The sequence below is a fragment of the Peromyscus maniculatus genome, chromosome 5 (genome assembly GCF_049852395.1).
Source record: "Peromyscus maniculatus bairdii isolate BWxNUB_F1_BW_parent chromosome 5, HU_Pman_BW_mat_3.1, whole genome shotgun sequence".
In the NCBI taxonomy this organism is placed as follows: Eukaryota; Metazoa; Chordata; class Mammalia; order Rodentia; family Cricetidae; genus Peromyscus; species Peromyscus maniculatus.
The window spans coordinates 73,783,029-73,798,516 of record NC_134856.1 but is presented as its reverse complement, the minus strand read 5'-3'; the positions used below and the strand labels follow the sequence as shown (position 1 = coordinate 73,798,516).

Here is a 15,488-nt window from a genome sequence, read left to right as displayed (position 1 = left end):
CTTACTTTGTAGCTTTTCTTTTCTCAGAATTTGTGTGTGTGTGCTTGTGTGTGTGCATGCATGATATGCTGTTTGTAGAGGTCAGAGAACAACTTTTTGGGGGGTAGGATTGTGAGACATGCTCTTTACATAGTCCTGACTGTCCTGGAACTCACTATGTAGAACAGTCTGGCCTTGAAGTCAGAGGAAAACTTTGGGAGTAGGTTCTTTGTCTTTCTACTGGCTTCCAAGATTCAAGCTCAAGTCTCCATTCCTGTGTCCTGAATCAGGATAGTTTCTATACTGGGTTCTCTAATTTATCTAGGGAAAAGTCTGTGACTCTTGTTAGACTTTTGTCCAATATTTTACACCTGCTCATGATTGAAGGAATAGCCCTTGATTGTTCATACTTTGCCTTCTCACCAGTATAACGACAGAGCCTTGTACAACAGTACGACACAAATATAGGTTTTAAATAAAGCCATAACTGTAATTTTTTATTCCCTAGTACAGACATTCTTTCATTATAAATTTAAGACTTTTGTTTGAAGTAGGAAATAGTTTTTGTGCCTAGTTACAGCAACTTAGTAGGTATATTAGTGTTATATCTTATTGCAGCCTAGTGACTGTAGCTGGATGCATATTATTAATTAGTCATTAAATTGCCTATAAATCACAATAGCCCGATGTTTGCATGCATTAATTAAGGGATTTTCATTACAACCAAATAGCCAGTTTTATTTCTAGTGGAAAGGATAGAAAGATTGTATTATGGGCCTGGGGAGATGGCTCAATAGTCAAGAGCACTGGCAGCTCTTTAAGAGGACACAGGTTTGGTTCCTAGTACCAAATATGGTGGCTAATAGCCATCTGTAACTCTAGTTTTAGAAGATCTGACACCCTCTACTGTCCTCTGTAGGCACTGCATGTTCATGTTAAATAGATAAAATACCCATATAAATAGTATAAAAATGAAGCTTTAAAAATACATTAATATATGTTAATTAAAAAAAGATTGGGGGTGCTGGAGACAGGGTTCAGTGAGTAAAAGAGTACAGGTGGTATTTGTAGAGGACCTGGCTTCAGTTCTCAGCACCCACATGGTGGCCCTGGGTTACTTCTCAGCCACTCACATGATGGCTCAGAACCATTTCCAGGGCTATCTGACTCTTTGAACTCAAGCATGCACTTGGTGTACCACATACATACATGCAGGCAAAACACTCATAAACACTTAAAAACAAAAAAGACTATGTTGCCTCCAGTCACATATATACTAGCCAGCTTTCTGTCACTTTGGCATGAAAAGCAGATATTTTTATATCCTGGGGTCCTTCTCAGATGGAGGTATTGCCTCAGCAGCACATGATTGAACACACACTTTTGAGATACCCTTAAAATATGGGGGTTAGGTCAAGGTCCCTTTGAATGAAACCTGTGTAGCTTTTGAGGTAGGGACAGTTCATTATATATAGTATTTTAAAAGTAAGGTCATCAGCTAATATTTTTTCCCATAAGTCTGTTGTCTTTTGAAAACTTAGAAAGTATAGAGAAAATTTAAAGTAAAATATTCAATTACCTTATTCAGTGTAATTTTTGTCACTGGATTTTGTTTACTCATTGCTCTCTAATTGCCCCCTCCCCGCTCTGTGGAAAGGCTTAGACTTTATTGTAAAAACAAGGACATTCTGTTAAATAAATGGGCAAATTGACCACTGGTTTTTAAATTGTCTGTGGAAATGAGTACTACATTTCCACATAGAGTACAGTTTCTCTCCATCCTTTATGTAATGCTTGAACAGGCCCATGAGTGAGGAGCACCACTGTTTTCCTAGATAACTTCTAATCCTCACTGGGTCATACAAGGATTATGTGAGGAGTGAAGAACCTGCGGATCACTGAGTATTGAAAAGTGAGGTGGGGTAGTTTCCACATTGACTGCCCAGCATACAAGAGGGTCACGTTTCTAAAGTAAGCCATGAAGAGTCATCAGGTTAATGTGATTAGTTTAGAGTAAAAGGTTTGTTACTGTTTTTGTTTTTTCCTGCCATACTTTGAGGGCTTTCTTTGATCTAGTTTGTGGATTGTAGTTGGTTAGAACATTGAATTTTGCTTTTATGAGATAATAGTGGACTTATTGTTGTAAATATTATATTGGCAGAGAGATGATAAGGTTTGAGGGTGTTAGCAGAAGTGTAGCAGGGAAGATTTGACTTTTTTTTTCTTTTTTACTTTTATTGATTCTTTGTGGATTTCACATCATGCATTCAGATTCTACTTATTTCCCTGTTCACTTGAATATGCCCACTGCCCTTGCAGTCTCCCCCTAAACAAAACCAATTTTAAAAGAACAACCAAAGCCAAAACGAAACAAAAAGAAAAACAGAAACAAAAGATGAAGAATCTTGTTGTGGAAGCTATGGTGGCCCAGTGGTGAGCTACACAATTTACCCTTTAGTCCACACAAAAGATTTGATTTTTTTAAAAAAACATTTCTCTTAGTCCTTTTGAAAATTGATTTTCATTATTTTTCAATTTCAAGTTTATTCTCATACTAAGTGTCACATAGAAATTAATACTTGTGTATCTTCAAATATCTTCATTTTCACATTAAATTTGATATTCGGTATATCAGAAAGATTTATTCAAAACTTATTACTAGTTATGTTCAAGGTAGTGAGTGAATTTAAACGCTTCAGAATGTAATAGTGACATTAAAAAGCTTTTACTCCTGAGGGATGCCATGAATCATGTTAATTAGTGTACATCTGGTTTAATATACATCCACACTCACTTAATTTGCCATTAACTTGGCCATACATTGTATTTAAACTGATTACCAAACCCAGAAAACTACTTGTCTAAGCAATCTTTACTTTTTTCTAGTCATATGCACATCAGATAACTTCCCTTCAATTGCAGAGAAATGATTTGTGTTTCAAAGACTGGAGCTTTTTTCTTTGAATAAGAGCTTTCCTCAGGCTCTTGAAGTATTCTTGCTACATCCTAGGAAAGAGCCTCATAGTCTAATGAGAATAGTCCTCTAATGGATTGATGATGTACTTTTGTTCTCTTTAATTGTTGACTGTTGTTTTGAACACTAAAGCTTGTAATTTTATAGCTAAGCATTACTTTGTTCTTGGTGAAAATAATGCTTGAGAAATGAAGACCTTTGGTATTTTTGTGTATTTTTTTAGGTGTATTAGTAAGATCAATTTTTTTTTAAGATTTTATTTATTTATTATGTATACAGCATGTATGACTCCAGGCCAGAAGAGGGCACCAGATCTCATTACAGATGGTTGTGAGCCACCATGTGGTTGCTGAGAATTGAACTCAGGACCTCTGGAAGAGCAGTCAGTGCTCTTAACCTCTGAGCCATCTCTCCAGCCCATAAGATCAATTGTTATTTGCTTTAGTATGACCTTCAGTCAGTCATCTTATCAATTATAGATACTTTGTTCAAGTAGTGATAGGGTGGGGTATATAGGAAGCCTAACAGATGAAAGAGGCCCTGGGGTTGACCCTGAAGATGGTAAAACAGCAGCAAAAAAGGTAAAGTAGATTTTATGCTAATTGTTTTTGTATGATTTCCTTTGGTAGACTGCCTGACTTTTTTAGAGTGGAAATGTTTGCATGAGTTAAGTGCTTATTCATTTTTTTTTTTAGCCAAATATAATTAGTTCTTTTTTCCTTTTGCTTTCTTTCTTTCTTTCTTTTTTAAATCAAAATGTTAGACTTATACAAGCACTAGCAACAACTCTATATCTGGATCACTGAAGCGCTTGGAAGACACTGCAGCAAGATTTACAAATGCAAATTTCCAGGAAGTCTCTGCACATACCTCTAGTGGAAAAGATGTTTCAGAGGCTAGAGGGTCAGAGGGAAAAGGGAAGAAATCTTCAGCTCACAGCTCAGGTCAAAGGGGAAGGAAGCCTGGTGGTGGAAGAAATCCAGCAACAACTGTGTCAGCATCTAGCCCCTTTCCACAAGGTATTATATTTTAGTTAAAATGCTTAATTTGATAGTAGTCAATGATTGTTAATGTTTTGTAAAAGAATTCATTTTTTTTACTTAAAACTAAGGATTATTCTAGATTATGTAATGAGTTGGTAGTGTAGGATTTCTTCTAAAAGTAGTGTTTTATTTTGAAATGTTTCTGGAAGTTTTGCTCTCATATCTAATTTATGTTTTTTAAACAGTATGTTAATGTTTAAATAGCTGTAGAATAGAGATTAAGATTGGGGAGAAAAACAGATGTAGTTTGATTTCAAAGATAGGAAGTCTCTTTCTATAATCTGTTTTTATTTACTTTTCCTAATAACATTTTTTGTTTTAGTAGATAAATGAGAACTAAGCAAGTTTTATGGAATCCAAGTAGGTCATAGTGATATTATAAGCAGTACATTTATTAAAAAGCTTGAAGGTAAACGTAGATTTTTACTCAACAGCTTATGTTCTATGCTCAGGCTGCTATATTAACAGGATTCCCTGAATGTTTGAATTTCACATAAATAGCAAGTAGTATTTTAGTGTGTTTCCCAAATACTGTTTGGTGATAGACTGAAATTCAATATTAACTGGGCATGTGTAGTTTTATGACAACCCAGTTTATGGAAAATAGGAACACTGCTAAATTTTAAAATGTGTACACTTCAGTGATTGCTTTCTGTGTAATTTTAAATGTGAGCACAGATACATTGAAAAGCACAATAGTTAAGTAGCTGTTGACTTGTTTCTGTTGTCCCCAGAAGTGAGTGAAGACTACTGCTTACCTTTATTGAAGCATTGGATCCACTTCAACCAAAATCTTGCAGTAATATGCAAATAGTAGATTGCTAGTCTTTTGACTTTTCATTAAAAACATATTAATATATTTCATACTCGTATTAATTTGGGGCTACAGATTTATAGTATATGTATGTGCATATGGTCCTTTTTGAACAAAAAGTTCATTAAGCATAGATAAAACAAATTGCCAAAGTCACTTATTTAAATAAAAATTACACTGTTACTTTTTTATTTTTTTTAATTATTCATCTTTATTTTATGTGCATTAGTGTTTTGCCATGGGTGTCGGGTCTCCTGGAACTGGAGTTACAGTTGTGAGCTGCCATGTGGGTGCTGGGAGTTGAACCAGGGGTCCTCTGGAAGAGCAGTCCGTCTTCTTAACCATTGAGCCATCTCTCCAGCCCTACACTGTTATTTTTATACCACTTTGAAAATTAGCCAAACCTTAATTAACCTAAAATGTAACTTCATTCACATTTGGAATGAATGTTGTATTAGTAGAAGTCAGTTAATCTTGTTAAAATTTTTTTATTTAAGTCTGAGATTTTGAGATGTATCCCAGCCTGGCCTTTGATAACCTATGTGGTTCTGATCTTCCTACTTCAGTCTTCCATGTGCAGGAATTGTAGGTGTGGTCCCCAGGCCTGCTTTGTTGTTGTTTGTATGTGTATGAAGTGCTAATCCATTTTGAAGAGGTAGCTCCTATACTTTTGCAACTTTGTAATATTGAAGATAGAAAATATGTTATAATTATGTAACTGAGGTAATCAATAAAATGTTGAAATAGGAAGATAAGGTACTTAAGATGGCCTTGGTTGTTGTTTTTTTTTTTAAACTGTACCCTGTGTATTTTAGAAAATTTAAATATACCAAATAGTTAAAAGTATTTGATGTGGTTCTTTTTTTTTTTTTTTTTTTTTTTTTTTTTTTATATTGTGGGGGGAGGTTGTTGAGACCAGGGTATTCTCTGTGCTGTGCAAACCCTGTAATTTAGTTTCATTCTGAAACAGTAGAGGTCAGAGCTGAGTCTGTGTAGTTGCCTATTTCATTTGGCAAACAAGGAAAGAGTTTTGTGAAATAGGAATGATGGAAACTTTTCTCGTAGGGCAATTTCCTTTCCAGACAAACAAGGACTTGGGAGGTTCTTAAACTGCATCATGATAGGGGTTGCTAAGTGGTTTTTGACTAGAGTGAGGAGAGAATAAGCAGTTGGAAAAGAGGCATAGGAGAGCTACCTCTTCCTGCATGATTTTTCATTATTTTTGACTGATTTACTGTATGTGTATGAATGTTTTGTCTGTGTGTATGTCTGTGTACCATGTGTGTGCCTGAAGAAGTCACAAGGGGGCATAAGATCCCCTGAAAGTGGAGTTACAGGTGGTTGTAAGCCACCATATGGGTGCTGAGAGCCAAACTTGGGTACTCTGCAAAAGGAACAAGTGCTCTTAACCACTGAGCAATCAGTAAGACAGTATTCATGGCTGGTTTCCCATTAGGAACAAAAGACGGCTCCTTATGGGCAGTTGTGGCGCACGCCTTTAATCCCAGTACTTGGGAGGCAGAGGCAGGTGGAGCTCTTGAGTTTGAGGCCAGCCTGGTCTGCAGAGTGAGTTCCAGGACAGCCAAGACTGTTTTACAGAGAAACCCTGTCATGAAAAAGTAAAAAAAAAAAACAAAACAACAAAAAGTTAGGCTAACTAGGGCATAGCTTGTGTCTTGGTAATACAGTACAGTTCAAGGGTGAGTGTGTAAATCTTACTATCTTTGACAAGTGTTTGAAAGATAATTGAGAGATAAAATTGATTTCAATAGTAACCTTCATTGTATCATGCTTAGTTACATAGTGATGACCTAATTTTTATAATTTACTTTTTGATAATCGTATTTTGCCTGATGCTTAGAGGAATTTTGTGTCCAAGTTTTCTTCCTCCTCCACTTTGGTTTTTTGTTTGTGTTTTGCTGCAGGCAGTTTCTCAGGAACTCCAGGCAGTGTAAAGTCGTCTTCTGGAAGTTCAGTGCAGTCTCCCCAGGACTTCTTGAGCTTTACAGACTCAGATCTGCGCAATGACAGTTATACTCACTCCCAGCAGTCATCGTCAGCCAAAGATGTACATAAAGGAGAGTCGGGAAGCCAGGAAGGAGGAGTCAATAGTTTTAGTTCTTTAGTTGGTCACCCTGTGACCTCAACTGTCATTTCACAGCCTAAAAGCTTTGAAAATTCACCTGGAGATTTGGGTAGTTCCAGCCTCCCTACAGCAGGATATAAGCGGGCTCAGACTTCTGGTATAGAAGAAGAAGCTGTAAAGGAAAAGAAACGAAAAGGAAATAAACAAAGTAAACATGGGCCTGGCCGACCCAAAGGAAACAAAAATCAAGAGAATGTTTCTCATCTCTCTGTTTCTTCTGCTTCACCAACATCATCTGTAGCATCAGCTGCAGGAAGTGTAACAAGCTCTAGTCTTCAGAAATCTCCTACACTGCTCAGGAATGGAAGTTTGCAGAGTCTTAGTGTTGGCTCCTCTCCAGTGGGTTCAGGTAGGGATTTGTGCCTTGTTCTCCCTCCATCCCCCACTACCCTTCCTATCCCTAGTCAAAAAGTTATGAACATTTGCTATGGTATACTTCGAATTGCCAGGCTACATTTAATTAAAATGGCATTTCTTAATTTTTTATTTATTTTTATTTTATTTTATTTTTTTGAAGGCAGAGCATGCTTAAAGAGCCTAGACTGTCCTGGATCACTCTGTAAAGGCTGGCCTCAGACTTTTGATCATGGATCAGCCTTCCAAGTGCTAGAATGGCAGTTACCTGTTAGCATGGCTGGCCAGTTTTTTCAGGCGGCGATGGCATGACTATAGCATGTGGGTGGAGGTCAGAGCACAGCTTGCAGCAGCTGATTCCTTCCTTCCTTCCTTCCTTCCTTCCTTCCTTCCTTCCTTCCTTCCTTCCTTCCTTCCTTCCTTCCTTCCTTCCTCCCTCCCTCCCTCCCTCCCTCCCTCCCTCCCTCCCTCCCTCCCTCCCTTTCTCCCTTTCTTCCGCAGTGTGGGTCTCAGGTCAACTGTCTTGATGGCAAACTTTTTTTTTTAACCTCCTGAGCCATTTCACTAGTTTGTTCATTTCCTAATGAGAAAAGGGAAAGTATCTTACAATCCTGGAAAAAGTATTTGGTGCTGAAATGTTTGTCATTAATTTCATGTGTTAGTTAGTTGAATGAAAATTAAACAGCTTATTAGTCATCTATCTTTCCCAGTTGTGTTTTTACTCCCCCTGCATACTATGTTTAACACTAAGCCAGAGTTCACACCTAAGATGTGAACACTTCTCTACTAGTTTTTGGTGTCTTCTTGTTTTGAGCTCTTTTGCTAAACTTCATTTTTAATTTTCACTTTCTCTGTAATTGCACACAAATAATGTGAATTACTCTGGGACTTTTTAAAAATAGGTTATAAATAACTTAAAGTTAGAATTTGTCAGGTGCTTTTTATGTCAAATGATATCTGAATTGTTTTAAAATTTGTTTTAATTTCTTTTAGTGATTTTTACCATTATTTTTATCTGGAATTAGAGTTGATTGCATAGATTTGAAAGTGGTCCCAGGGTTTGCTTGTATTTTTAACTTTGAAAAACTGTCCCAGTCTTGTCTAGAAGTGACTGTCTAGCACAGACAAGCCTGAAATTGGCCATGAATCAGTTGTCTGTGTCTTCTTGGTGCTGAGAGTACAAGTGTGCGAGCTCCACCATGCCTCTTTTGTCATCATTTTTAGGACGGTACAAATGAATTTATATGTAGTACTCATGTCACTGGTATACTTCCGTGTAACCTGTAATTTGTGTTACAAATAATTTTAAGTCTTTAAAAAGTCCTGGAAGTGCATACTTTATTCATTTTAATGATTTCTGTTATGAGTGTTTGTGTGTCTGGGTAACATGTTAGTGCCTGGTGCTCTCTGAGCCCAAAAGTATGCGTAGGATCCCCTGGAACTGGAATTACAGAAGATTGCAGCTTGCTGTGTGGGTACTGGAAACTACACCTGAGTCTTTTGCAGGGTCTAACTCTGTAGCTCTGACTGTCTTAGTACTCAGAATGTTGAAGCTCACAGATATTTGCTTGCCTCTGCCCTGTTTGTGCTGGGACTAAAGGTGTGCACCACCATATCCTGCCTCAGTGTTTTTTTTTTTTTTTTTTTTTTAAAGATTTATTATTTTCATTTATGTCTATCTATTTGATGGCATATGTATGGGCACCTATGGAGGTCAGAACAGATGAAGGCACTGTATCTCCTGGAATTGAGGTTAAACAGGCTATTATGAGCTGTCTGGTGTAGTTGTTGGGAATTAAACCCAGGTCCTATTTAACTACCAAACTATCTCTTCAGCACCAACCCTTAATAGTTTCATTTGTCTATTTTTTTCCCCTTGAATATGAGATGAATGGCTTTCAATAAATCTTGACTGTAAACTTTACCCCTCTGCTAGCTTTGGATTTCTGATGATTGAAATGAGATTTCAGCTAAGATTCACTATTATGGATAATATCAGTTTTATTAGCTCATAATGAGAGAAGGAAGAAATGGTGTATAAAATAAAGACAATTAGGTGAAAAGTTCATTATGTTTTCATATTGTATATTTTATAAATACAAAATAGAAGAATTTTTGAGTGGTTTATATATTAACTTCAATAAGCAGAAAAAGCACTGACTGTTCCAACAAAGAAGCATATGTACATAATCCTATATGAAAACATTAACTGTGTTATCTGTGGTGGTATTGTGTTCCCCAAAATATTGTGTACCTTAATAAACTTATCTGGGGTCAGAGAACAGAAAAGCCACTAGTTAGGCAGTGAATAGCACACGCTTTTAATCCTAGCATTCCAGAGGCAGAAATCCATCTGGGATCTCTGTGAGTTAAAGGCTACATTGGAAACAGCCAGGCATGGTGACTCATGCCTTTAATCCCAGGAAGCAAGCCTTTAATCTTAGGGAGTGATGGTAGAAAGCAGAAAGGTATATAAGGCGTGAGGACCAGAAACTAGAAGCATTTTGGCCTGGTTAAGCATTCGGGTGGATAAGCTTTCAGGCTGGGATTCATTCTGGATGAGGACTCAGAGGCTTCCAGTCTGAAGAAACAGGACCAGCTGAGGATTTGGCGAGGTGAGATAGCTGTGGCTTGTTCTGTCTCTCTAGTCTTCCAGCATTCACCACAATACCTGGCTCACAGGTTTAATTTTATTAATAAGAACTTTTAAGATTCATGCTACAGTTTTCTGTTCTGTTAGGTCTCCAAAGTGCATTGTTACTTAGATCTCAGTTAGCAGTGGTTTTGTAAAGGGCTATTGGTGTCCCTATTGCAGAGCTGGTAAAGCTGAGGCTTTGAGGTAATGTTGCCCCTCTAGCCTGGAGCTGCTTGTTTGTTTCTGATAGATCCACTTTGGTACCTGCTGTGGTTTGCGAACAGCCCCCAATTTAGTGGAATCTGTAGAATTGTTACTTTGCTCACACTGTTGGTAAGTTGTGGACTCAGTCTTGGGGTTCCTGACATGTGGGGTGGGATATTGTTTGTGTGCACTGTTTCCTAGGATGTTGACTGGAATCCCTGGCCCCTCCTCATTAGGTGTCAGTAGCACTCCATGATGAAAATGTCTCCAGACATTGTTAAATGTCCCGGGAGGCCAAAATTGCCTCTGGTTCAGAACCATTGTTTCAGGAAGTGGGAAAAATAAATTACAGTGGGAACAAAGTTCATTAAAAAGATTTAAATTTATTGCACATTTGAATAAATATTTTTTATTTATCTTTCCCTTGAGACCATAAGGACCTCACAGTCAGCCTTAACCTTTTGCTACAAAAAACAAATTTAAATAAATTTACTCATAAAATTTGGTTCATACTATTTTTAGCAAAACTTATAATAATTAAATGAGTATCTTACTGAGAACATAAACCTTAAATTTGTTTTTGTGGTGGTGTTCACTGAGTCCTGTAATTTTGAAACATAGCCGGAAAATGTTTGAATTTCAAAGTTATGTTTGAATGGTTCTTTGAAACATTAGATTAATGTCTTTAGATTAAGGGAATTAAAAAACAACTAATTTGCAGCTCTCAAATGATTTTTTTTAATCTGTTACAGATTTAGGGGAGATCTTAGTCATGAAAAGTAGAGTTCCTTTCATTGAGTACATTAGTTGCAGTAAAAAGCTTAATTCATATTTCTTCTTCCTCACTATTATATAAATGTATTTATCTAGAAGGAATTCCCATTAGAAGATAGTATAATTTCAAATAAATAAATTTTAATAATGCAAATAAGTTTTAAGTTGTGTTAAAACAACTAAATATGTATTAAAATAACAAATTATAAAATAAAATTATTTTACTTAATGCTGAGTTAATTAATGTTATACATTTCTTTGGTTTTTGAGACAGGGTTTCTCTATGTAGCTTTGGAGCTTGTCCTGGAACTCACAGAGATCTGCCTGCCCCTGCCTCCCAAGTGCTGGGACTAAAGGCGTGTACCACCACCGCCTGGCCATTTTATTATGCATTTCTAATAAAAGTTTTGTAACTAGATCAAAGTGCTTTCTTACTGATGAAACTCGGCTAACTGCTGTGTGCGTTTAGGATTACACCTTTCTAACAGTACTGTTAGGAATTGACAACTGCTGCTGAGTGCTTGGTGTGTGTGTGTGTGTGTGTGTGTGTGTGTGTGTGTGTGTGTGTGTCTCACATTGTGTTAGGCACTTGAGACGAATTAAATATTATTGCTTATTATCTAGGACAAGAAGTCAACACATATAGATATCATAGCTTTAAGTGCTGAAACTGAATTCCTGATTTGAGAACAGTTTTGTTATAAAATTCTGCAGATAGTATAATGTCAGTCATTCTTAAGCAGTGGAATGCATGAGCAAATTTAAATAATATAACTTTCAATAATAATACCGTCCTTCTGATATAAAAATTAATATTTTCGTTGGGCTAAGTTTTAAATTCAGAAATCATTTATTAACTGTAAAAGTCATCGCTGTTTGGTAGTGATGAATACCTTTAATCCCAGCACTTGGGGCAGAGGCAGGTGACTCGCTGAGTTCGAGTCCAGCCTGGTCTACAGAGGGAGTTCGAGGACAGCCAGGGCTATAAAGAGAAAACCTGTCTCACCCCTACCCCCCGCCCCCAAAGAAAAAAACAAAAAATGGTCATCCCTCTGCCCCTCCAACAAGTAATGAAGTAAAAACAATCCAGGTATGGTGGCACATGACCTAAATTCCAGGACTAGGGAGGTGGAGGCAGGTGGAGGAAGGATCTCTGTGTTCAAGGCCAGCCTTGTCTGCACAGGAAGTTCCAGGTCAGCTAAAGGCTATACAGTTGAGACTCAGTGTCAAAAGTTGTTTTTTGTTTGTTTTAAACGACAGGTTGATAATTACTAATGGTGAATGTGATCTGTGGAAGCACTGGCTATTAGACATGATCAACTGTCAACACTAGCTCAGTAAGGTTAGGAGCTGTTTGCCATGTCCTGCCACTATATCTTCAGTGCCCAGCACAGTGCTTTTAACCTAACATGAAACATTGCCTTTTAAATGGGGAGTTAACATAGTAGTAAGCACTGAGTTTATTTTATGGAGGGAATAGTATTCTGTGTAAATGTACATGCCCTTAAAGTGCTTACAGTTAGGTTATAATACAAATCATTTCATTGTAAAGTTTTGTATCAAATTGGAAAAGACTAGAGAGAGATGAAGTTGTACTTTGGAGTAAGAAGAAAAAGTCATCCCAACAATATTTGTAGAAAAGGAAGTAAATACATATTTAAGGGATAAACCCTAATAGAAAGAAGAAGCCTGTGTTTGTGTACCAGTTGGAGGTAATAATGGTTGGTTAGATTGGCGGTGGGTGGGCTTATTGAGGGCGAGGGCCAGGGTGAAGAAATAGGACATTCTGGATTAGAGAAAAGAATTGCCGCATTCAGCCTATAGTAACAGTACTGCCTTATGTTTGAGTTTCTAAAGAACACTGCAGGTACTCTGGTTCAATCCAGGCAGGAGAATTGTTGTTGTTAGTATTGTTATTTTATTTGTCTTAGCCAAGACTCTCTTGGAATTTGAGATCCTCCTGTCTCAGCTGCTTGAGTGCTGGGATGTGCTACCACGTCCATCTGAATGCTAAGATTCTGATTCATTATTTTCTGCAAATAAACTTTTAGGTTATGAGCACTTAAGTAGCTGTGTGCCCTACCCCCCAACTTTTTCATTTTATATGTGTCAGTGTTTTGTGTGTGTGTGTGTGTGTGTGTTTGTGTATGTGTATGTATGTATGTATGTATGTATGTATGTATGTATGTATATATATACTACATGCATACCTGTGCCCACAGAGAGCATTAGATGCCCTGGAGCTGCAGTTACACACAGCTGTGAGCTGCCATGTTAGTGTTTGCAACTGAATTCAGGTGCTCTCTTTAAGAACAGTGAGTGTTCTTAACCACTGAGCCATCTCTCCAACTCTGGTACCTGATCTTTTGAAACATTGAATATTAGTACTTAGAACATTCAAAACTTGTACTTTTCTTCTGTATCTTCACCACATATGGACTCATATTTATCATGGTGTATAGAAGATCTGCTCAGTGGATCAGGTATTTACTTGGCAACCATAAGGAACAGAGTTCAGATAACTATAATGCCAAGTAAAGATGCATGCATCTCTAATTCCAGTTCACCTTCGGCAGGGTGAGAGGAAAACTAGGAATTCCCATAAATTCTCAGGCCAGATAGCCTGTTTAGTACACAGTAGTGGAAAATTGGAGACCCTGAAACATGAAGGAAGGTTATTCCCTGACCTTCACATGTGTGCCTGTGCCCAAGCACACACAAACGTGCTTATACACATCACACACACACACATGAATTAAAAAAAGACAGGCGAGATCACTTGGCAGGTAAAGACACGCCTGGTAACCTGTGTTTGATCCTGGCACTCAAGTAAAGGTGGGTGACGAGAACTCCACAGAATTGTCCTACCTCCTCACATATGCATGGCCTGGTGCATCCACACCTAAAGGTTGATAGTTTAGCATTGTTTGCTGGAGCTGCTGTGTCCTTTTCTAAATGTATATCTCCCTGGCTTTAAAATCAGAAGCCTCAAATTATTACTTTAATACTGACATAGCATTTGTAAAACAGATTTGGAATTGTTTCAGTGTGGAATTCTGTAGTGGTGATAAATGCTAAAAAGCAGATTGTGGGAAGACACTTTGGGGTAATAAAGTCATAGAGTCAAGTTCTTGAAATGAGCAGACACTCAGGAGTGAAGGTCCGCCCCTCACTTTTAGTTTCTACCAAAATAAAAGATTCTCAGTGATCAGTGATTAAAGATTTCTTGCTAAATAGTTCTTTATATCATGCCTGACAAAAAGCAAAGGAGCTTATTTCAGCTTACAGTTCCAGGTTACAGATTGGCTCTGTGGGGAAGTTAAGATGGAACTTTAGATCACCAGTCAGAGCAGAGAGAATTGAATGAATACTTGGTGCTTGTGTTTTGTTGGTTTCTCCACCTCACACACATTTCAGGACTCCCTTGTCTAGGAAATTGTGCTATTCAAAGTGAGCTGGGTCTTCCCACGTTATTTAAGACAACTCCACGGACAGTTTATGTCAAGCTGAGCATAACAAAGCCATTCCTTCTTAGATACTTGTTATGAACATTGATATGTAAGCCTTACTTATGTCTTTTTCTTACTATTTGTTCATATTACATGTGTATTCTAGCCCGTTGATATTTGTGAGAATTAGGTTTAATTTTCCTACCCCTAATAAACCAAATACTAGCTTATAATTTTTGTTCTTGAAGGTCTGTTTTGTCTTCTCAAATGGACTTTGTCATGAATTTCCCCCAGTTTTCTGGCCTGTTTCTTTTTCTGTCCTTAAGTCACTAGCAGTTTCTTTGCTAATTTCCCTTTCCCCCTTATCCACAGAAATTTCCATGCAGTATCGGCATGATGGAGCTTGTCCAACAACTAGTAAGTTGTCCAACTGGGTTAGTAATCTGGGCTTTCTGACTTTTAGTTTGGTGCTTTTTATAGTACATTATACCACCTTTGAAGGTCTAAATTTTATTTTCCAAAATGCATGAGGTTTTTATTGTGTAGATTTTTTTTTCTCTTAAGAAGATGCCTTTGTGTACTTTGTCTTGTGTTCAGGATCTGTATTATAGTCAAATATTGCAAACTTTAATTATTGGTCTTTTACTATAGTACTTATGTTGCAGAAGTGTGACCTCTGCCCTTGGTGACATGTTATTTTCAGTATTTGGGTGCCATTAGCCTTAATGTTAATATGTTTTCAGTATTTGTGTATTAGCATTAGGTAGCTTTATGTTTGGACTTCTGTATGTGTTGAAACTTATAATGAAGTTTAAAAAGTGAAAATAAACGTTTGGTAGGGTTAGAAGATGTCATGAAATTTTGTTTTATAATTTGTTGATTGTGCTTTAAGGCTGATTATTACATCCCGTAAGCCTCACATTTGGCAGAATACTATGTAAATGAATGAGATACTATGTAGATGTCTTTTTTAAAGGAATTCTCAAAAATATGTTATACTAAAGAAAGTGTCACCCTTGTGACAGTGCACCTAACGTATTATTTCAGTTTACTAGGCAATATGATAGTAAATGGAATATACTATTTTGGGAGTTATGCTATGGAAAAATGAATAAA

At 37.1% G+C, this 15,488-nt stretch overlaps 1 protein-coding gene across 46 annotated transcripts in view; it reads left to right on the top strand.

Annotated features, from left to right (window-relative positions):
• Positions 1 to 15,488, top strand: part of Mllt10 (MLLT10 histone lysine methyltransferase DOT1L cofactor) — a 171,156-nt gene that overhangs the window by 104,151 nt on the left and 51,517 nt on the right. For 36 of the 46 annotated variants that reach the window (XM_076572632.1, XM_076572663.1, XM_076572664.1 and 33 more), the window contains 3 exons: positions 3,717 to 3,972; positions 6,736 to 7,305; positions 14,745 to 14,789. In XM_076572632.1, the coding sequence (XP_076428747.1) occupies positions 3,717 to 3,972; positions 6,736 to 7,305; positions 14,745 to 14,789 (871 nt within the window). The remainder of the gene's footprint in view (positions 1 to 3,716; positions 3,973 to 6,735; positions 7,306 to 14,744; positions 14,790 to 15,488) is intronic. The other 10 variants (XM_076572653.1, XM_076572639.1, XM_076572654.1 and 7 more) reach the window with 1 other exon arrangement.